General features: G+C 28.0%; 1 protein-coding gene across 1 annotated transcript; it reads left to right on the forward strand.

Moving 5' to 3' along the window:
• Nucleotides 1-5993: 5993 nt before the first annotated feature.
• LOC101250960 (probable trehalose-phosphate phosphatase 2) lies at nt 5994-12096 on the forward strand. Its single transcript, XM_004234125.5, has 9 exons — nt 5994-6131; nt 9749-9935; nt 10324-10464; nt 10545-10616; nt 10702-10827; nt 10916-10972; nt 11085-11186; nt 11278-11496; nt 11582-12096. Exons 2-9 carry the CDS (start codon nt 9753-9755, stop codon nt 11726-11728), a joined length of 1047 nt encoding a protein of 348 aa, XP_004234173.1. The 5' UTR covers nt 5994-6131; nt 9749-9752; the 3' UTR covers nt 11729-12096.
• The last annotated feature ends 10663 nt before the right edge of the window (nt 12097-22759 follow it).

Consider the following 22759-nt stretch of genomic DNA (forward strand, 5'->3'; position numbering starts at 1 on the left):
GTATAAAATTAATACGACGTTTGATATAATATATAAACATGTAATAAGTCACGAGACTTTAGAAGTGTCAACATAAAATAATACTCTCCCTGTCCCTATTTTTTAGTTGTCCACTTTAGAAGTGTCACACATATTAAAGTATCAATTATTATTATAGGTTAGTTACAATTTTACCCTTAACTTAAAAAGATTATGTAACTCTCTAAGTATAATAAATGTATTTTCTGATTTCAAAAGGCATACATTACAACTTTGTAATACTATAAATTTTCTAGAATTAAATAAGGGCATATTAGGGGGAAAAAAATAGTATTGTCCTTTCTTGATTTGTTAAAATAGACAAATAAACAGAGGCAGATATAAAAAAAATATGAATAAGTAAATAGGAACAGAGAGAGTAGTACTCATCATTAATACATGTATTATTAGTAACGTGTAGATAACTCTAATCGGCTATTAAATAAAAAAGTATATATATAAATATTGATTAAATAATTTGAATGTAAAGTATAGTAAACTGAAAAATGATAGTGTGTGTATATAAAACAGATGAAGTAACATTTATGTTCTGATTTGGTCAAACAAGAGGACAAAAAGACTTTCTAGAACTGTAATTTTATTGGTTAGACTGACATCTTCTGCATAAATACAGGCAAATCTCAAGTTTCCAAGAGTCATGTTCACACTAATTCCACTATAGTCAAATTAGTACTCCCTCTATTTTATTTTATTTTTTCGTTCGATATTTATATTAGAGTTTGGCTAAGTCAATTTGTATAGAATATGACTACAATTGGGAGGTCGTCAGAAATAGAACTGATTAGTCCTAAGTCAAAGGGTCAAGAAACTCAACGCCACTATTCTTGAATAATTTGGAGCCGGACCTTCTTTTCGCACTATTACAATTACAGATATTCATATTTAGGACTCAAATCTGAGACCTTTAATTAAGAAAAGTCAGTCATATTCATTACACCAAATCAATACTCCCTTACTTTCAAAGTTGACGATGTCAAATTGATTAATATTGTGTATGAATTTAAATATAAAATATTTTAATTTTAAAAAAATAAATTTATTGTAAGTCACGTTAACTAAAAATTCAAAATAATTATAAACTAATTTTCCAATTTTATGCATTTGACAAATTAAAATACGTATTAGTTGTGTAAGACATATCATTATATATTTTTATTTAGACTAAACGCACATGAAGTATGTTAGATAGAAAAAATAAATAATATAATAAGTACATATGATTAGCGAGTAATTTAATTAAAGACTTTTTATAACTTTATTTTGTTATTTAAATTTTACAATACTTTACGATTCTATAACAAATATAACATTGACTATGGAAATGTCCATGCAAATGTTCAAACTAAAGGAATATTCAAAAGTATGAAAGTGTGTCAATTTTGTTCATGAGGGGATTTTTTCTTAAACAAATTTATGTTTTTCGGTATTAGTTTTATAATACATAGGTTATTTAATCAAATTATATTAATAAATATGTTTTTGTATGCTTTATTTGTCATGTGATTTATTGATGTTGTAATTTTCAATTGCAAGTTTTCGTATGACGTCTTAATCACTTTCGAATCTAACAAGTGGTATCAAGACACACAGTTTAATGATCCAATTGAACAAAGTTAAAGAACTGGTCAATGAAGTTTCAGATCAAATTTGCAATTAACGTGATGATAATAAAAATTTTTATGTTAGAGTAAAATTTCACATATATTTTCAACAATTCTGCTATTTCATCATTTAAAACAAAATAAATTTCAAACTCATGATTACTTTAACACATGAGCTCTAACTTTCAACTCTTCCAAAATTTCAATGCTCGGCCTTCACTTTCAATGCATATATATTACTTTTAATGCATCAACTCTACTTTCAATAACTCATGTATATTACTTTTAATCGTGCTTATAATTTTTAATTCATGGCTCAAATTAATAAATAGGAGCAATTAATTGATGGTCATTTAATCAAACTTAAATATAAATACGTAGTTGAAAAAGTAGCCACTTAGAAAATGACTAAATCATATTAAAAAACGTAATAAGAAGTCATTTCCATCAATATTCTACATATAAGAAATTTAACTATTTTAATAATATTTTTAAAAAGCATAGCATAGAATTATGCATACGATCATATGAAGAGATATTAATGTAACATATATATTTTTAGTTGATATCAGGATCTTAACTGTCAATACTTGAATAATGAATTTAATATTTATACATATTTAATAATTTTATTCACACATATATATAAAACTTTGAATTAAAATTTAATGAATTTTACAAAACTCAAATCATAAAGAGGAGTTCGGAGTCTAAAGGGTATAAAATATTAACAAAAAATCCAAAACGGTATATAAAATTTTAAATTAACCAAAACGGCAAAATTGCTGGAACAACAGCGATTTACTCCACCAGAAAAAGCAAAATCGCTGCTACTGCAGTGATTTTGCAAAATGTGATTTTTTTTAAATCGCTGTTGTTCCAATAATTTTGCCGTTTTAATTAATATAAAATTTTATATACCATTTTAAAATTTTTATTAATATTTTATACCTTTTAGACTCCGAACTCTCGTAAAGACTATCTTGAAAAGGTCAAATACTAGTTGAAATTTAAAAAATATAAAGTACTCATAATGGATGGTGGTAACTATAGTTGAATTTGACAAAACCAAATTTTACAATTAATGATTTTACGTACTTTTTGTTTGAATTGTCAACATTAAAATATTCATTCAAATTTGTCGAATTTAAAATTACCTAATATTGCATGTTATTCAAAACCTATAATATGTAGTATTAATTGAGCCACAGAAGTATGAATGAAGTAGCAATTAGAAGCAACTAAAATTATATTATATACTCCTAAAAATTTTTGTCATAGAATAAGAACCAAATAATTAATATATCTAAAGTATAAGAAAATTAGGAACAAGAAAATATAGCCATGGAATAAATGCTTTATATGACTGGTGTTTGTCTCTTGTAATAATTAAGATTCATGAATGAGTATGATGGATCAAATCAATGAGAGATTTGCATAATCTAATGATTTACTTTTTTTTCCATACTAATATTATAAATATATACGCCGATGTTATTTAAAAGGGATAATTATATAATAGCAAACTAATAACCTAAAATAAATAGAATAGCTACTGTTTGATTTAATTGTTCCCCATAATAAACGTTTGCCAAAGTTTGTCAGTCGCCTCTCTCCCAAAACTCTCGCTCGCCACTCTCCCATTCTCGCCTCTATCGCTTTATACAACGGAAGTGTATAAATTGTGTTTCTGTTTTGTATAAAACGAGATAAAACTGTATGCACACATGCAAAAAAAACATATATCTTCGTGCTATACACTTAATTATACTATTTACAAACATTTTACTTCGATTCAATTGTATACAAATGCAAATTTATACAAATATTGTAGCGAAAAAGGCCAGCGAATTATACAATCGCAGTGAAATACAATTTTCTCTCGCTTTATACAACAGCAGTGTATAAATTGTGTTTTTGTTTTTGTATAAAGCGAGAGAAAAATATATATCTTCTTCCTATACACTTATAATTATACAATATACAAACATTTTACTTTGATTCAATTGTATGCAAATATACCCATATTGCAATGAGATAGGTCAGCGAGTTATACAATTGCAGTGAAATAGACCAGCAAATTATACAATTTAGGCCAGCAAATCATACAATTGTATAAGTATAGCGAGACTAGCGAATCGTCAACGAATCATACAGTTGTATATGTATAGCGAATTATACAGTTATATGTTTGCTATAGAGCGCAATTATACAAACTTTGTTATAGCATACAAATATAAATTTTTTGTTTGCTATATGTGAAAGTTGTCATATTTGAAAAAAATATTCTTTACCTACCTTTTTATAACATAGAAATAACATTTACACACATTTTTCCCTCCTCAAATTTCACTAAGTAGGTTATTATTGTTCTTTTAATTTTATTTATTTTTATTTGTCATATTTTAAATTGACACACGATTAAAAACAATAATTGACATGATTATTTACCACACTAGTTACCCCTATTAATTGATGCATTTGGAATTAAATGCAAAACACGTTGAATATTAGAGACCATTCTTTAATTAAAACAAGATAATTTAGATATTAATGTTCCTATTTACACCACGAATATTCTGCATCAATGGAATTGAATTATAATATAGCAAAAGTTTTTTAAATAAATTATACAATCTTTTGATCGGTGTGAATGTCAAAGATATCTACAATGTGATGAAATATATATCAAGATCATATTGGAATAAAGATTGAATATATTTTTAGAACATGCATATAATTTTAATTGTGATCATGAAGTTATTTGGTTGATAGGATTTAATTGGGACTCCACTATATGTGAATAAATAAATTAAAACATAGTAATTATATATAAAGAAAATTACTATATATATATACATTAATTAAAAAGATTATACAAATATGTCTTGTTATATATAACAATAACTATGAAAAATATACAAACAACAAATTATACACAAAGTTACGAACAAATGCTAATATCTACTTCTACTTGTATATAAAGTGTCTTTTGTGCAAAAATTATAGAATCTATATAAACAAACTAAAACATATTTATTGTATATAAACAAAATTATGGCATATATACATAAGTTTTATTATGTATATAACTATAGCACATATACAAACAACAAATTGTATACAAACAAATGCTACATATATACAATTAGAGAAAATGTACAAATACCCCTTGAACTTATATTTTTGTTATTTTGTACATTTGTCTTACGTGACACACTCTGCGACTCTACACAACTGAGAAGCGTGAGAGATATTTTGATGGCACGTAAGTCAAAAAGGTACACAAAATTATTTTTAAAAAAGAAGGTTCATGGAAGGGAATAGGACATTAATTTAGTTAAGGTGTGTCTCTGAAATTTCGGTCATAATTTAGAAAGATAATTATACATTTTCCATTTTTATACAAATATACCTTCCGAGTGGGTCCCAACCAAATGACAAAAACATGAACATTTCCTGCGAATTATAAATAAAAATACTTCAAAACTATAGTATTAATTAGATATTTGATGCAACTTCCCCTTTATTTAAACTTATAACACAATCATATAATATTTTTTTTATCAAATGATCACAAAATTATTTGATTGAGCTTGCACCACATATAAAAAGGACTTTTTTTTTTTGGTTCATTTGTGACAAATAAAATATATTTGTTATATTAAAAAAGAAAAGAAAAAAAGGCAAAAAATATGAAACATGAAGCATGTGTAAGAGAGACATAGATACAAGGGCAGTGTGCAGTTGTACCACTTAAAATTAAAAACCTTTTTTCTACTTTTTTTTTAAAAAAAAAGGCAAAGTCAAATGTTAAAATACAAAAATGTATATATCCAATATTTGTCTTTATCAACTTCTTACTAATTAGTATGATTTTATGTTTTTATTATTTGAATAGAAAAAAATTATTTTATTATAATTAAAAATAATTTAATTTTTAGAAAACTATCCTTTTTTTATCTATAGATTATTTTAAATACTACAATTTTATGTTTTTTCCTTTTTTAACATCATATATATTAATGTCATATAAAATCAGATGGAGAGTCTAATCTTTGTACTTTTTTTAGTTTTGATACACTTCTAAGAGATATTCATTCATTATAAAAAAGGAAATATGTTTTTATTTTTACTAGCTTTAGTTAATAAATGATTTTTTCATTGTATAAATAAAATAATTTTGGAAGAAAAAGAAATCTCCTTATAAACAAATTAAAAATATTACTTATAAAGTAATAAATTAGTAATATTAACATTGATAGGGGTAATAAATGTAAATAATAAAACCTGGTGTCATTATAACAAAATCACACCTACCCACCCCTCCACCCCCACCCCCCTCTAAAACCCTTCCGCCATCTATATAAACTCCCGTAAACTTCTTAATTTTTCCTTCTCTTTTCTTCTTCTTCTCTTCCGTTCTGATTACAATTTTAAAGCTCAACGGTAACTGTTAATCAAAATTCTCAGTTTCTCAGTTTTCAGCATGTAAGTTCCCTTCTTCTTCTTCCTGTATTACTGATTCCAGTTATTATAATTATCGCCGATCTCACATTCTTTTCATTCCGATTTAGTTTACGTTTTAAATTTCGATCTGATCATCGGTTATTTTTACATTCGATCGATAACTTATCGCCGTCGTGAATTGCGGTCGCATTCTCAGATGCGATTGTCAATCTCTGCGGCCATTTTTTTTGTTTTTACTTGATTTGTATCTCTCTGTTTTGTTTTTTTTTTTTGTCGATAGGATACGGATTTAATAACTGAGCTATTAAAATTCTACGTTTATACGAGTTGTTGTAGCGATTTACGGCGTGTTTTAGTGACTAAAATAGGTGCGAACAAAGCGAAAAAAAGCAGTTTGGTGTTCGTTTTTTGTTTTTTAAACCGGTGATTCGAATTGATTTCTCAGTAGCTCACGCGCGTGACGTATAGTTGATTGGTTTAATCATCTGATGTTGGCGTTGGTTGGCACGCGCTTGAGGTGGGAGTTGGATTGATACCGTGAGCCTTTTTCGGTTACATTCACCGGCGGTTACGTGTGGTATCTGAACTGTACACGTGAATTATGGTAGGGCCCACAAACTTGACTGGGCTAGGGCCCATAAACTTGACTGGGCTAGGGCCCATTTTTGACCCGAGAGACCCACTTAAGTACAAATCTAAGATTAGATCTTTCTTATCACCCGGGAAATAATACTAGCTATTCTCAAAAGTGTTCGATCTAATTTTTATTTTTAAAATAGTTAATTTAATGTATTTATAGTATCGAAATATTTTGAATTTTATATGTGATGGTGTTGTTATTAGGCAAGTGTTATAGATTTTGACCTTTTGTCGTATAGGTAAAATCAATTTATGTCTGATAGACATAAAAGATTTTTACCTACCTATTTCTTTAAAAAGGGAAAGAAAAATCAAGTTCCCTTTTTAGCTATTTTTGAACTAAGCCTCTTTTTCTTGGACTAATATTTTTTTTTTTAAAACTTAAAATAGCTTAAATTTTGAGAAGGCACTCTATTATTCGAAATTTAATGATCGATCCTGTTAATATTCTTTTTGGTGTTTTACGTGTTAGATGTCATTGTTAGTGCTAAATAATAATACTTGGGAGAATTAGGAATTGACCTTGTTTCCTTGGCAAAAAAGTCAGTTAAATATTTGAAAATTAAATGTGATACTACATTGGAACATCTAATTTCTTTATTTTCCTTACAATTACTATGTCCATTAATTAATCATTTTAAAACTTAAAAACTATTTATAGCTTTTTTGACTTGGTCCAATTGTATTAGTTGAATAATGTTACCTTAGTGTATTATTATTCTAGATTATATTCCACTTCTAGGTAGTTTCTCTAGTATCGTCTCATGTTATCTGTATGTCCTTTTGTGTCCATAAAAAACAGTTTAAAGTCGTTTTCTTATAGACTTGGTTACGATACACTTGGTTACGATACAGTGGTGAGTCCGTTTTATTTTTATCATATTTTAAATTAAGTTCTATATATAAAAAAATTCTATTACAATCCAAATGAGTCTTGCAATGCGTAATTAAAATTTAAAATTGAGCTTTGTATATGATGAAGATATTCCTAATGTGTCGATTTTAAAATCCTCAAAAATTACCTTCTAGATGATTTATGATTTTTTTCCCCTCCCTCTAAGTAACACGTAGATACTTGTTTTTTTTTTATATATATAAAAAGAAAACCTCTGGTTTCAATTTCGTGTTCTTGTTCACACATATGTTTTCAAAAGTCAAATCATTCACTTCTTGTTTTTTTTTAACTCCACAGTTTTTTTTTTTTAAAATTAATACGCTCTTTAACTTGGTATCGAATCACATTTATGTTTTTTAACTTTGGGTTTGTACAAGTAGACAGTTAAACTTATATAAAGTTGAAAGAATAGACACAGATGTCCTACATGTCATCCTACGTGTCATTTTTTGTCCTTGGTGTCTTACGTGTATTGTGTCATGTAGGACCCATGTATTTATTTATTTAAAAGTTGGATAGTTAAAGTGTGTTTGTGCATTATAAAAGTTGAAGATCAAAGTTAAAATTTAAAGCTAATTTAGAATCCAATATATGTATTATGCCTAAAAAATAATGTAGATCCCATTCTCCTTGTACACGTCCACTTTTTTACGTGGCAGTGTTTCTATGTTCGGTTTCATGTGAGTATGTATATACATACATTGCACAACCAAGAACAATTCTGTGGGTTAGATCAATTATATGGTATTAATAATAAAAAAGTGTTGGTGGTAGCTAGAAAAGTAGAAAAGAGAAGCAAAACTAGTGGCCCTAGTACATTCTGTTGGATCCTAGATAGACATAGAAATAGTTAAATATTTACGCGATATTATTTGTTCGAACATGAAATTTAAGAAATAAATTCTTATAAAGTTAGTATGTACATAGTTTTATTCGTACCTTATGAAAATGGAGAAACTTTTTCAAATAGATCGTCGGTCGTTTTCAAAGGAGACTAATAAGAAAATACAGATGGTGAGTACTTATTAGGAGTCTAATCATTCATCAATTGTTTATTATGTTATTGTATGGCTGTCTTAAGTATTAATGCAGGGGTTGAAAATTGATAAATTTAAAAACTAGATTTTCTTTAGAGGAATAACTCTGACTAAAGTAACAATTAATGTTTAAATTAAGAACATATAAATAATTGTATAAAGCACAATCAACGCCATAATTTGTGTTACTACAATAATTCCTCCTAGTCCACATTTTATATGAATATTTATATTTATTTTCTCCCAACTTGAATGCCCTATTTTATTTTCAATTAAATCATTTTTTCCCAGCTATCATAGCTGTTTACTTAATTCATTCTACTTAATTGTCATTTTTTTTAGTTTCCAAAACAGGTGGCAACTATAAAAAGCATATAAATTGGTAGTTATAACAAAGCCAACGGTATTAACGCATTAAAGTTTGCAATTCTTTATATATAAAGAAATTAAACTAAACATTAATTTTTGTCGGTGTGTGCTGAATCAGTTTGATTAAGACATTATTAACTCTTAAGTAGCTTTTTAAAAAGTTGCCATGTAACGTTGAGTCACTAAATAGGACTTTAATATTTGTTTGATTAATGTCTTTTCTTTTTAGTTCCTTTTTGTCTTCTTCTTGTTTTTATTATGTTTAAACTCCTTTTCAAATCAAATTCATTGTTATAGTGACCTTTCTTTAATAATAATTTTAAAAAAAAAGACATATTTTAAAGTCTTGGAATCTCTACTAATCATTTACTTACACATGTATTATTATTATCATTTAAAATATCTTATGCTCCAAATTATTTGTCACTAGTGACAAGCTTTGAAAAAGACTTCTATTTATTTTTATATATACAATCTCTACTTCTTAGTATTTTACTTATAATTTTTTTAATGAAACATTTTATGTATCTTCACCTAACATATTCCAAGTTTAAATATTGATTAACTTGGTTGTTCCTGATTTTATGGGATTTCAACTCCAATTTACCCTTATTATTATAATAAAGACTTATTTATTGAATTTAATTAAAACAATTGATTACATGTGTACTTACTTTTTCTCTTTTTATTTTTAACAGTAAAATGAGAGAAAATTTGACAAGGTGGCTTTACCAGGCTATGGGATTTCAGAATGGGCTGGCTAGAACTCAAAGAATTGAGTCCATTTCAAAAGCAACTAAGCTTAACAAGACTGAGCCCAAGGAAGAATCTAAGCCTGCTGACCAAATGGACATTTCTACTGATGTCAAATACATTTCTTGGTTGGTAAGTCAGCCCACTTCTCATACAAACTTTTTTATTCATACATATTAAGTCACTGTTTAACACAATAAAGGTTACGCCCCAAAGTTACTGAGTTCTGTCAAACAACTATAGTTTCGTCCCTAGTGTATGTTATGACAGTGTTTAACACAATAAAGGTTAGGCCCCAAAGTTACTGAGTTCTGTCAAACAACTATAGTTTCGTCCCTAGTGTATGGTATGACAATGTTTAACAGTACGTCAGAAAGTTACTGAGTTTTGTCAATCCTGTAAGTTGAACTATAGTTTCATCCCTTGTGTATGGTATGACAATGTGTTAGGTCATAGCAAATAACTAGTCATTTTATTTTGCCTAGAGTCTCATTTTGCAAGTTTTTTTGTTTTTTTTTAGAAAGAGCATCCTTCAGCATTGAGCTCTTTCGAGGAGATGATGGATGTAGCAAAGGGGAAATGGGTTGTCGTGTTTTTAGATTATGATGGGACTCTATCGCCGATTGTGAATGATCCTGAACGTGCCTTCATGTCTGATATGGTACATGTTTCTGTACATCCTCGTTTAATTTCTTAAATTGTGTCTTTGATGGCATTCTAATAGTATTGATTGCCATGCAGATGCGCTCTGCTGTACGCGATGTTGCAAAGCTCTATCCAACAGCTATAATAAGTGGAAGAAGTCGACAGAAGGTAAATAAACTAATTAGTTTGATCTCAAGCCAAATTACTTTTTTTGATAAAATGTACCTAATATCTTATTTGTTGTTTGCATTAGGTTTATGGTTTTGTAAAGTTGGATGATGTGTTTTACGCGGGGAGCCATGGGATGGACATAATGGGACCTGCAATTCAAGCTAGTTGTTATGATGGAAAGTACCAAAGCAAGGCCCTTGATCAAAAGGTTTCCTTTTAACCTATTTAAGCCCAAAATACATTCGATTCCCTATAGCTATAGTACTTATCTATGTGTCCGCGATTATATATTACAGGGGAACGAACTCACTGTCTTCCAGCCTGCTCAGGACTTTCTGCCTTCAATTGAAAAGGTTGGTTAACATTTCAATTTGTCCATCAAGGCTTTTAATTTGTTTATAACCAACATCGTGTTGTTGATTACATAATCCTTACAAAAATGTTCGTTGTATGTATGTGTTGCAGATGTTGAATGAGTTGGAGGAAACAACTTCGGAGATAAATGGAGCTCTGGTTGAGGACAACAGGTTCTGCATCTCTGTTCATTACCGGCATGTCTTACAAGAGGTATATACGGTCAAATTAGATTTTTTTACTTCAGTAATAATCTATCAAGTCATGTGCAGGATGTTGAATGTGTATTCCAAAATTTTTTCAGGATTTGGGGCTGCTGGAAAAGAAAGTTCAGACACTAGTTGCCAAATACCCCGGTTTTCATCTTACAAGGGGTAAGAAAGTTATAGAAATACGTCCATCCATAAAGTGGAACAAAGGCGATGCTCTGGTTTACTTGCTTGAAACGCTAGGATTCACAAACTCAAGTGATGTTCTCCCGATTTACATAGGGGATGATAAAACTGACGAAGATGCTTTTAAGGTGCGAGTCTAAAACTGTCTTTAACAATCGTTGTGTATACTCTACCCAAGTTTGTTCGTATGACATTTACTAATAATTTGTGCAGGTACTTAACAGTAGAGAACAGGGGTGTCCTATTATAGTGTCTAGTAATCCAAGGGACACAATGGCATCTTACTCTCTACGCGATCCATCTGAAGTGCTGTCATTTCTGATACGGTTGGCCAGATGGGGGGAGGTTTCCGCGGTGTAGACCACTTATGAAGTGGAGCTGTGACGGATAAGTTAATTATATCTATCCAATGTACAGTTGAAATATATAAAATATCGATATATATACATGGTAAAACTGAAAGGAGTGGGAGCCTGATATGTATACATGGTATATATCGATATATATATATATATACATGGTATACAAGGCGTTTTTTGTGGTCCGCCTAATATGGTTCCATTAGGTTTACAAAGTAGTAGTAGTAATATATAGACTTAAAGAATGAAACCGCAGTTGGGTAAAGTTTTTTGCATCTTTTCCCAATTACTGCAGCTTATCAATGGAAACTTTTGAACTTTTTGGTTTTGTGCCAAGTTTTTTGTTGCAATGCAATGGTTTTTTCACTTCGATTTGTGTTACTAGTTGTTGTTTCTTGCACTTTGATATCGTATTATATTGTTGTAGTTGTTGTTTAGAATGTTTTGTTATGTGTTTATTCTTTTTCTGGACCGCAAAGATTTAGTAGTTGGGCTTATCGGTAATGTTTAGCCCACTCTTTTATTTTTGTTGGTAGAATCCTTCTTCCTTTTCAATAGAGTGAAATGGCCCAAGATAGTTTCTCTTAAAGGCTCGACGCTATCGTTCAAAATTTTCACTAGATTAGGAGTTATTAATAGCTTATATATAATGTTCATATGCAATATTATGAATCTTATCAGATTTTGGTGCATCTACATGTGTTTAAATACACGTGTCTCGAAATACATGGTCTTAAAATCAGGTGTAATCTGTTTCAGATACATTGTGTCTAAGTGAATTTGAGATAAATAGACAAATCTAGCTTGCTTTCGCGGCTCACGCATTTAGTAAGGATTTCACTTTAAAATATTTATTTTACCCTTAATTATGGAATGATTTATAATAACGGTAACATGTATGACTTATTATAGACTATAAGTTTCAAAAGTCATATTTTCTTTCTTAAACTCCGCGTCGAGTCAAATTAAGTCATATAAATTAAGATAGAGAGAGTAACTTTTAAGTCAAAATATAAATAGGGGGCGGGGGTCTTCCTTTTAATTTTTTGGTTTTTAATTTTTTTAAAAAGTTATTTTTAACTTTATCAAACACTCTCAAAAACTAAAAATAATTTAACAACAGATTTGATCAACTTTTAAGCTAATTTAAACATATTTTTTTTTATATAAATCATTAACACATCCAAATTTAAATAGATAAAAAAAATTATATTTTCTTGAATTAATTTTACCGGCCTAAATGTAGTGTAAATGTGTGACCACAAAAGATTCAAGATTTTGCTTTCTCCTCACTCTATTGTATGTCCTAATGCTGCATGGAAAGTTAAAAGCCTTTAGAAATTACACGCAATTAAACTATTGGTGCATTATAAAATTTACGTGATTTTTAAGAAACTATAAATAGAATGATAATTTTACTATATCAAACTTGAATATAATAAATATAATATTTTAAAAAATATAATATAGAATTGATTATAATCAATGATAAGGATAAATTAAGAACTAAATATAAAATTATTATTTAATTTCATATAGTGAACAAGTACTAAAATAATAATGGACAACTATTATTAAACGGAGGGAGTAATACATAACTATCTTTAAATATCCAATCATGATGATGTGTGGTAAAGTAGGCTTAATAATACGTGGTCAATTTTTAAAATTTTCAAGATATTTCATTAATCAAGTTCAGTATAAAACTATTCAAATTTTGAACCAAAATTGTCTAAATTGAAACACCTGATTAATTTTTTTCATATATATATATACAAAAAAAATCAGTTTGTGTGTTTTAATGAAATATTTTAATAAATTTAAATGGTACATATGTATTAAGCCTTCAAAGTTCCAAGTAATTATAGATATCAAAGCAATTCAACCCGTAGGATTTCTTTTTCCTCTTCCCACTCTTACTTCTGTAGGTTTTCCGGTAATAGGGATATCTACGAGAACTCTTACTCATATCTTACCATTTTTTTGGAATTGTCCGCTCATAGCACGATGGAAGTGTCCGATTATAGCACGACGCGCTGTTTCAATGGTTCGACATGAAAGACGACCAGCTCTACAACTTTTAGTGCCATATCTTTCAAAATCAAGTTGTGTACCGTCCGGTTTGCAACCTCTGCTACATCTGCCTTTACGATATTTACTATATTTCGTACGTTTCGGATATAGCACGTCCCCCCTTTTTTTGACTATATGAAATCCACACTTTGACACCTTGTAAAACTCTACAAGATGCGTTCAGTACGAGTTGAGACTCTACAAATTGTGTTTAACTCAAATTAGGATTCTTGGAGGTTATCCAACTCTAAACCCTAGTTTAGCTCGAATCATGGATAAATCTCATGAGAAGAAAATCAAGAAATACCCGCAATCTGTTTTGATCAATAAAATTACATTTCCACTTATTTTATTTTTGATCATAATTCATTTTGTGTTAAACAATAATATATGGTCAATTATAAGTGGAGAGATATTTCACTTGTCAATTATATACACTTCTTTTTCTAGCTAACAGCCAATCATATGCAAGGGTATTCAACAATAATGGAAGTTATTATAACCACTAAATCTTGGTCAAATAAGTTTCTATTTAATTGAGATGGTAACTTATACTATCTAGCCAATCATGATATAAAATTGATATATGTGCTACTTTATTTTAGCTTCCAAAATAATGGTCAAAATAATAAATAGATATTTCACTTGTCACTTAGCTTGTACTAACTAAATACTTTCACTTTCTAACACCCAATCATCTACTAGTTAGACTTGGGTGGGTTAGGTACCAAAATGATTTTAATTTCTAAAAAATAAAGTAAGATTCTTACTTATTCTTTATCGTATTAATAAAGGTCAAAATGAACGAACAGTAATTAGGGATAACTATAAAAAGAAAAGTAAACAAATAATCAGGGACTGAAAGAGTAAAAGAGAAAGTTATTTTATTGATTATCATATATTTTTTAATAAAATATCTAACACAAAGGATCGGATGGAATCTTATTGGTTTAATTTAATTTGACTACGAAAAATCAAACTTTATATACTCATATCAGAAATTTAAACCAACTTTAAAGATATTTATGGAAAATTTGATCAGGTCACGTCGACTTTTTAGGTATATACTAAAAGTTTATTAGTACGAGCAATAATATGCCAAACTTGAACAGTTAATTTATGGCTTCAGATAAATAAAAAAAAATAAAATTAGTACTAATAATTTTGAAAAAAAATAAAATAAAACACGATAACTAAAATGAATATACAATAATAGTAATAAATAATTTGCAGAAAGATAACAGGATAAGGCCAATATCGTATTGTCACTGTTTTTATAACTTTGAGTATTAAAAGTACGTCTATCCTATTTTTCTGACAAAGGTTCGTTAGAGTTAATTCTATCACCAATTTCTCATGTCTTATCCACACTCTCTTCAATAGATGTACCTACCTTCTCAAAGTTATGACTGTCGTATTCATAAGGGAAAAAGGTCAAATATACCCCTAAATTATTCGAAAAGGTTTAGATATATCCCGTTTGAACTTTGGTCTATTTATACCTTCGACGTCCAACTTTTGGTCTACATATGCCCTTATGGTTGTTAGTTGGTCAACTCGAAATATCCAACTCATTTTACTTTTATTTAAATCCCAAATGGATTTTCCATGTCTTTTTTATGTATTATCACTTGACATTTATATTCAAGGAAAAAGGGTCAAATATGCCCCTAAACTATTCAAAAAGGTCTAGATATACCCCGTTTAAAGTTTGGTCCATTTATACCCTCGTCTTTCAACTTTTGGTCTACATATGCCCTTATGGGTGTTAGTTGGTCAACTCGAAATATTCAACTCATTTTACTTTTCTTTAATTGCCAAATGAATTTTTCACATTATTTATATATATTATCACTTGACATTTATATTAAAAGAGAAAGGGGTCACTTATGCCCCAACTATCCGACCCAATTTTAAAACACATATACGACTATCTTTTAAATGGTTCAATTATGCCCCCAATCCGACTCATGTATGTGTGAATTATTCTGTTATTTACATCATCATCGCCTGCTGCAGCTTGCAGTTGTGCCTGTAACGTTGTTGCGGTGATTTCCTCCGCTCTGGCCCTTGCCTGCCAGGTTTGCGCCTCCAGCTCTGCGTTGCGCCGAAACGCTTTTCAAACCTCGACTTCCTTTTCCTTCACCTATCGTGCCATTGATTCCTCGGCGGTTCCAATCAGATCACGATAGTATTCGTCTTTTAAATGGTTCAATTATGCCCTAATCCGACCCATATAGGGTATTTAAGAAAAAGGGCCAGGTTGAATAAAATAAGTTACTTATTACGTTAAATAAGAGTAATTTACAAATAATATAAGATTTTTTATTTAATAACTAGATATATAGCGAGAAAATTAGCTTACATCTATCTACTAAATTATTCGTGTTAACTATACCTGGAGTGAATTGCATAATAGTTGATTAAGATGGTCAAATCATGGTGAAAGAAATATATGCTAGAGTATTTTTGATAATTTTTAAATTTTAATTTTTAACGTGATATATATTTAATATCACTGGAATGTATTAGGAGAAAAATAAACAAAAAAAATTATACTTAATAATATTTTAATTTTTAAAAATAGTAATAATTATTTATAACCATTTATTATAAGGACCATATTCTTCTTTAATTTCTTTATCAAGGGACTTTCGAATTTACTTTTTTTCCCCTAAAAAGTACCTATGTTTTTGTTTACGTTTTTTAAGGTATGAGATGAGAATCTAAGCTTTAGTTTGCTTTGTACTACAAAATTATGTGTTATTATATATTTCTCTGTTTTAAAAAGAATGATCTAGATTAATTTGGAATTGAGCTTAAGAAAAGAAAGAAGACTTTTTAATCAGTGATTCTAAATTAAAGTTATGTCAAATATACCAAAATTTCTTTTAATCTTGTGGTATTAAACATGCCACGTAGAAAGTTAAAGTTAAAGTGTTTTTCAAAAAGAAAAAAAATCATTCTTTTATAAACAGACTAAAAAGGAAATATGATAATTTTTTTTAAAACAGAGAGGAGTATATTTTTCTTATGTACTAAGCAAGCAATTGTTAGTCTCAAAGAAATGCAATGGAAATAGAAGAATCTAATCTCAAAAGAAAAGAAAAAAGGTCTATGCATCTTTAAAAATTAAAATAAATAATTTTGGGGAAGAATTTCAAACACTTTGGGCCATAGCTAGGGTTTTAAAGGTGCCAAACCTTTTTTTTTAGATGCATTTAATTAGGAGATATTTGAATATTTTTACTACCCCAAAAGAACGATTCCTTTATGTTTTTTTCTTGAATTATTTTAATTTAAATTCATCGAGTTTGTCAAATTCTTTTTTTATTTTGAGAGAACTTCTAATTGGAAGTCCAAATATTTTTAGATTTTTTCTTTCAGTTTCTCGTTTTGAGACATTAAGACTTTGAGATCGTTATCGAGTTTGTTAACTTCTTTTCATTTCGAGACAACTTCTAATTGGAAGTCCAAATATTTATATATTTCTTTTTTCAGTTTCTCGTTTTGAGATATTATGACTTTGAGATCGACAACCCTAATAACAAAGAAGGAATTCTACCCTGCTTTGAATCGTCATGTTAGTAAAATGCTACTTGCTACCTACCTGTCATGCCATAGGTTGGGGCGAACTCAATTTTCCGATGTTAAGATAAGCTATAAATAGTCATCGGCTTTCGAAAAATATATCTCCCCCTCGGTAAAAAGTATTAGTGTCTTAAGTTTTGATGTCTCACTATTTTAGGCAGGCAAAATAATACAGTGTCATAATTTCTATATTGTATAAATTTATAATGTATAGTTATAATTAATTAATTAAAATGATATGTGTCGGTAGTCATGAGCAACAATTATATATGAGTGGACAAAAAGTAGTGGAGAAAATAAAAAAGGAAAATATGGTCCAAAATTAATGCATGAATAAATAAAGGCTGTGAACATGTTGGGAGGTAAACGTGCAACTTCAGTCCCACTAATCACTATATATAAAAGTATTCACTCATGGAAGTATGAATCATCGATCGTATTCGAGTTCGATTATTTTAAAATTTGTATCGTGTAGGACTTATTTGAGGGTTGAAGGGTTTTTTATTAATGATTTTTTTTATATTCATGGTTCGAATTCAAGATGTTTAATTAAAGAAGAAACAGTCTCATCCACTATATCATATATAATTGTCAAGAGCTTTATGATATTAACTCAATATCGTTAAGACATTTTTGCGCTAATAAATATTGTCGCTTTAACAAAAATTTATTGCCAGTAAATATCTGAACAATAATTACATATTAGGTGCTTGAATTTTGATATTATGAAACTGTTAGGTTGTAAAATATGATTAATATATATAACTGTTTACGCGGTTTGATATATATAACTGTTTAGGCTTTATTATTTATTCTCTGTAACCAAAAAAAATCTGATTTATTAATATATATATACCCCACCGCCGTGAAAGTTTACTCATGGGGTGTTACCACGAAATATTATTTTTTTCTCTTTCTCTTGAAAATTCTTGTGTTCTTCATTTATCAAGTGTGTATACCTGAATTCGATCCTAACAGAAACTATAGATAATCAAACAAGGGCCCCCTAAAAAAAAGAAGCAAAAGAAAACTAACAGTGATAAAGCCCTTAGAAGAAGAAGCAAAGGATGTTATTGGTCATATGGTCAATTTGCTAAAAAGAAAGCAAGTAGGTGCTAAAGTATAAAGAAATTGATTGTACATAATAAAAGTAACAAACATGGGGGATTTGAGATGACGATTTTTTATTAGAAATAATCTCTCTATTTATTAAGAAAAGAATAAAAATTTATATAGTCATATATTACTCGTTAGATTATTCTGATAACCAAATATTTCGATTTTGTCAACTCGTCAAAATTGTCCTCTTGCTTGCCTTTGTAGTATTTGTTTTTTCTCAAGAAAATTAATCCATAAGTTAAACTAACTCATGAGAGTACATGAGAATATAAAAGTAAATATAGTGGTAACTAATAACTAGTAAAAATACCAAAACACAAAAAGCAAAATTATTAAATTATATATAGATGGTGCGTTATCAAGTTGTGTAGTGGAAAGCGATAATGGATTGTAATTTAAAATATTTTGGACAAAATGTAATTAAGCTAAGCAATATTTAATTTAATATGAAAATAACAACAAATGTACATAAAGTTATAACATCTAATGATTAATTGTTTTTATTCAAGATTTAATTAAACTATGTGTGGTCTTGGTATGAAAATAACAATACATGTGTATAAGTTATATCATCTATTCATTAAATATTTTTATTTAAGATTTAAACTAAGTGTAGTCTAGGTTTTATTTAAAATATCAACACATTACAATTAATCCTCCCCTTGTCTAACCTAGACAAATATTTATTTGTAATTTAAGCTTCAAACGATGAACGAATCATAAATTTGAATTTTCCACCTATAGTCTATAATAAAGAAGAGGAGAGAGATATAAGTATTACGGTGGAATGATAAGTATTTTTTTATTTTTAGTTTGAATTTTTGAAATTGAATCATGGATATAAAATTATCTTTGATGAGTGATCTCTCTGTACAAATTAAATTTATTGGCTCCCAATGAAAATATGGAATATCATGCGGAAAATTAAAAAGAAAATCACTAATAATGATATTATGTCTTATATTTTGATTTTGCAGACGACACAATATTGATCGACAAGATACTAATGAACAGAAAATTGGAGACATGTCTTAGATTCTGAAAGTTTCAAATGCATGACATAACACATGAGGTGGAGGTGAAAATGATAATCGAACAAGTAATACATATGAAATGAAGTTTTAAGTATCTTGATCCAATAATCTAAGGAGATGTGGAAAGATTGATAATGATGATGTTGTATATCATATTGGAGCGTAGTGGGTGATCTAAATGCTCGTGTCGGGGGGATTATATGATAAGAATGTGTCACCTACATCAATGTTCAGAAGATAAATGTAACAAAGATGAGGAAACTAAAAAGGATGTGTGAGGATGGTTATACATGACAAGATATGAGTGGTTTTCGACGCAGAACAAAAACAGAGAAACAAGATTATGGTTCGAGTATATGAAAAGGAGGTGCGAGAGGTTAACTGTACTAGAGTTAGGAGAGGTAGAGATAGACTGAAAAATAACTAAGAGAGTTAATAAGACAAAACTAAGACAAGTCCAGCTTAATAAAGACATGATCCTAGATGAAAAGGAATAGAGAATAAGAATAAAAGTATAAGATTGAAAAATATAAGTGATTTCTTGCTTCCTTTTTTTTTTTTTTGAAATATTATTTGGTTGATAAGTAGAAACTATTATTTTTAAAATATTTATATATAATTAAAATAAATATTAGTATAAATGATGAAGATGAAAATTAGGGGTGTAGGGTGGTGGGGTATGGGAATGGGACTAAAGGGCTAGAGGTTAGGATGGAGTGTGTTGTAATGAAGTGAGAAAGAAAATAATGATGTGAAATGATAGTGAAACTTTTTTTTTGTTATAAAATTTAAAATTAAAAGAATCTCAAAAAAATATTTTTTTTTTAACTTTTACTAGAATTTTTTTTCTTATTTTTTCAAAACAAAATATTAATTTTTTAAAAAATACTTTCTAAATCAACCAAAAACAAAAAAAAAAAGCAAAACATTTTACTTCAAAATAATGTCAAAAGAAGAAAGAAAACACTTCACCTTTCTCACTCTACTTACTAATTATACTTATTTTAGTAGCCAATGATAAAGTAGACTTGACCAAAAAAAACTTAAATTGGCCTCACTTGCAACTTAATTATGTCCCCACTTTTTAAATAATAGCCAATTATATGCCTAGAAATTAGCATGCCATAAATTGTGGCTATCTTATTGGTTATTTTGATTCGAATTGATAAAGACAAACTTCATATTTCTCAACTACTTCTAATAAATTCAAAATTAAAGTTAGTTCAATTCCTTACAAAAGTGTAATATCTTAAAATCAATAGATAAGTAAAAAGTATTCAAAAGAAAACATTTTTTTTATTATCTAAAATCACAAGGTACGTCAAAACTCCGAAGCTTAATATCTAAAAAAAAAATTTAGGAATTTTTAGCTAAAATCATTCTTCAATTATGACTCAGATCTAATGTACATTCTTATATTATTTCAGTGAATAAAAAAAATTCTTATACTATTTAAAAAATAACAAAAAAACATCCTTCATGCGTCTATTTTTGTTAAGAAACTAATTTAACAAATAATATATATATATATATATATATATATATATATATATATATATATATATATATTTATATTTGATCATGTCTTAGCTAAATCGAGAATATCAATGTTATCTAAAAGAATAAGAATATGAATAAAAAATAAATATTTTATCCTCATAATTTAAATTTTGTTTGTTGTTAGTTTATATGTTTTTTTTTTGCATGATAAAGTAAATTGACTTGCAACAAATAATACATGAATTTTGAAATATTTATACAATAGGATCTAATAGTTTGAAAGATTATGCAAAAGAAAAAACTATTTTAAAAATATTATGTGCAACTATTTAGAGATTCTCTTTAATTAAAAAAAAACATATAGTACTTATAATATATATAGACAATGCAATTCACATTTATACTATATATAAAAATACTGGCAATTTAGTGAAAATTATGTACGTGTTTTGTCGTGAGAATTCAATAATAATTACTTTATTTGAAATTTTTGAAAATGAAATTGTATTTGGCAATTTTTTAACAAAAGGATATTTAGAATTTAAATATATCTTGTCTGAATATTTTAATCCTTAAATTCTAGAAAAAAATAAAATTATCCAACTTGACTAGCTTAATCGTGTGTACATATATTCATTTAACTTAACACATTTTTTATTGGTGATTTGATTCTTTTTTTTAAAATAGACAAAAAAAAAATGAATCTTGTAATTTTTTAAATAGTGTAAAAGTGATTTTTGTTCACTTTTATAATACGAAAATATTCATTAAAATTAAGTCATAGTTATTAAATAATTTTAGCCAAATACTTCAAAATAAAAAGACAAAATCAAAAGCCGCAATCTTGAAGTCAAAGGAAGGAAAAGTAAAGGTTAAGAAGAAGGAAAAACGTGAGTGCCGCCACCGTAACTTTTGGCGGCGGCTTTTTTAAAAAGTAAAAACAATGTTCTGGACGTTGTTTTTATGCTCTATTTTATAGTTGAGTAGGTTTCCATTTCATATTTTCTATCAAATTTATTTTATCGTAGCGAGACGTTGCGTAATGTATTGAAATAAATATGTCCTATATTAACAAGAATATTATGAAATTAGATCTTTGGTTTAACTCAGATCTCAAAAATTAGCTCAAAGGGAGGAGGATTGTCCAAATCTTATAAGAAGTCCGCCCATTTCATTAACCAACAATGTGAAATTTTTGTCATTCTTTAACAAATATTGTATCAAGATATGACATATAACGTTGAGTTATGTATTCAAAATCAGAATACGACATTAGAATATTGAATTGATGTATTTGAAATTCTTAAATTTAAAAGATATTTTTATAGTTTAAAAAAACGAACAATGATAAATATAATTAATTTTTAAATACTAGGTAAAATATATTTGTATTTAAGGTTTGACGGGTCCAAAATTATATTATAAAGTAATCGGAGTATAAATGCTTTGTTTTAATTTTTGGTGTTTGCAAACATTAAAGTTGTGGTGGACATGGGGCTTTAAATCTCATTTAATAGGCTCAAAGTTAAGATAGAGAGTTTACTCGAAATAACTTAATTATTTTTTCATAAATACTTTTAAAACTCCAAAAAGCTTAATAGTAAAAAAAAAAAATACTAGCAAGATGAAAAAAGACCCTTGTGAGATTTATGAAATTAATTTTCATTTCATAGTGATATTAAAAAAATGAACCCAATATCATACCTATTTGATTA

The sequence above is a fragment of the Solanum lycopersicum genome, chromosome 3 (genome assembly GCF_036512215.1).
Source record: "Solanum lycopersicum chromosome 3, SLM_r2.1".
Classification (NCBI taxonomy): Eukaryota; Viridiplantae; Streptophyta; class Magnoliopsida; order Solanales; family Solanaceae; genus Solanum; species Solanum lycopersicum.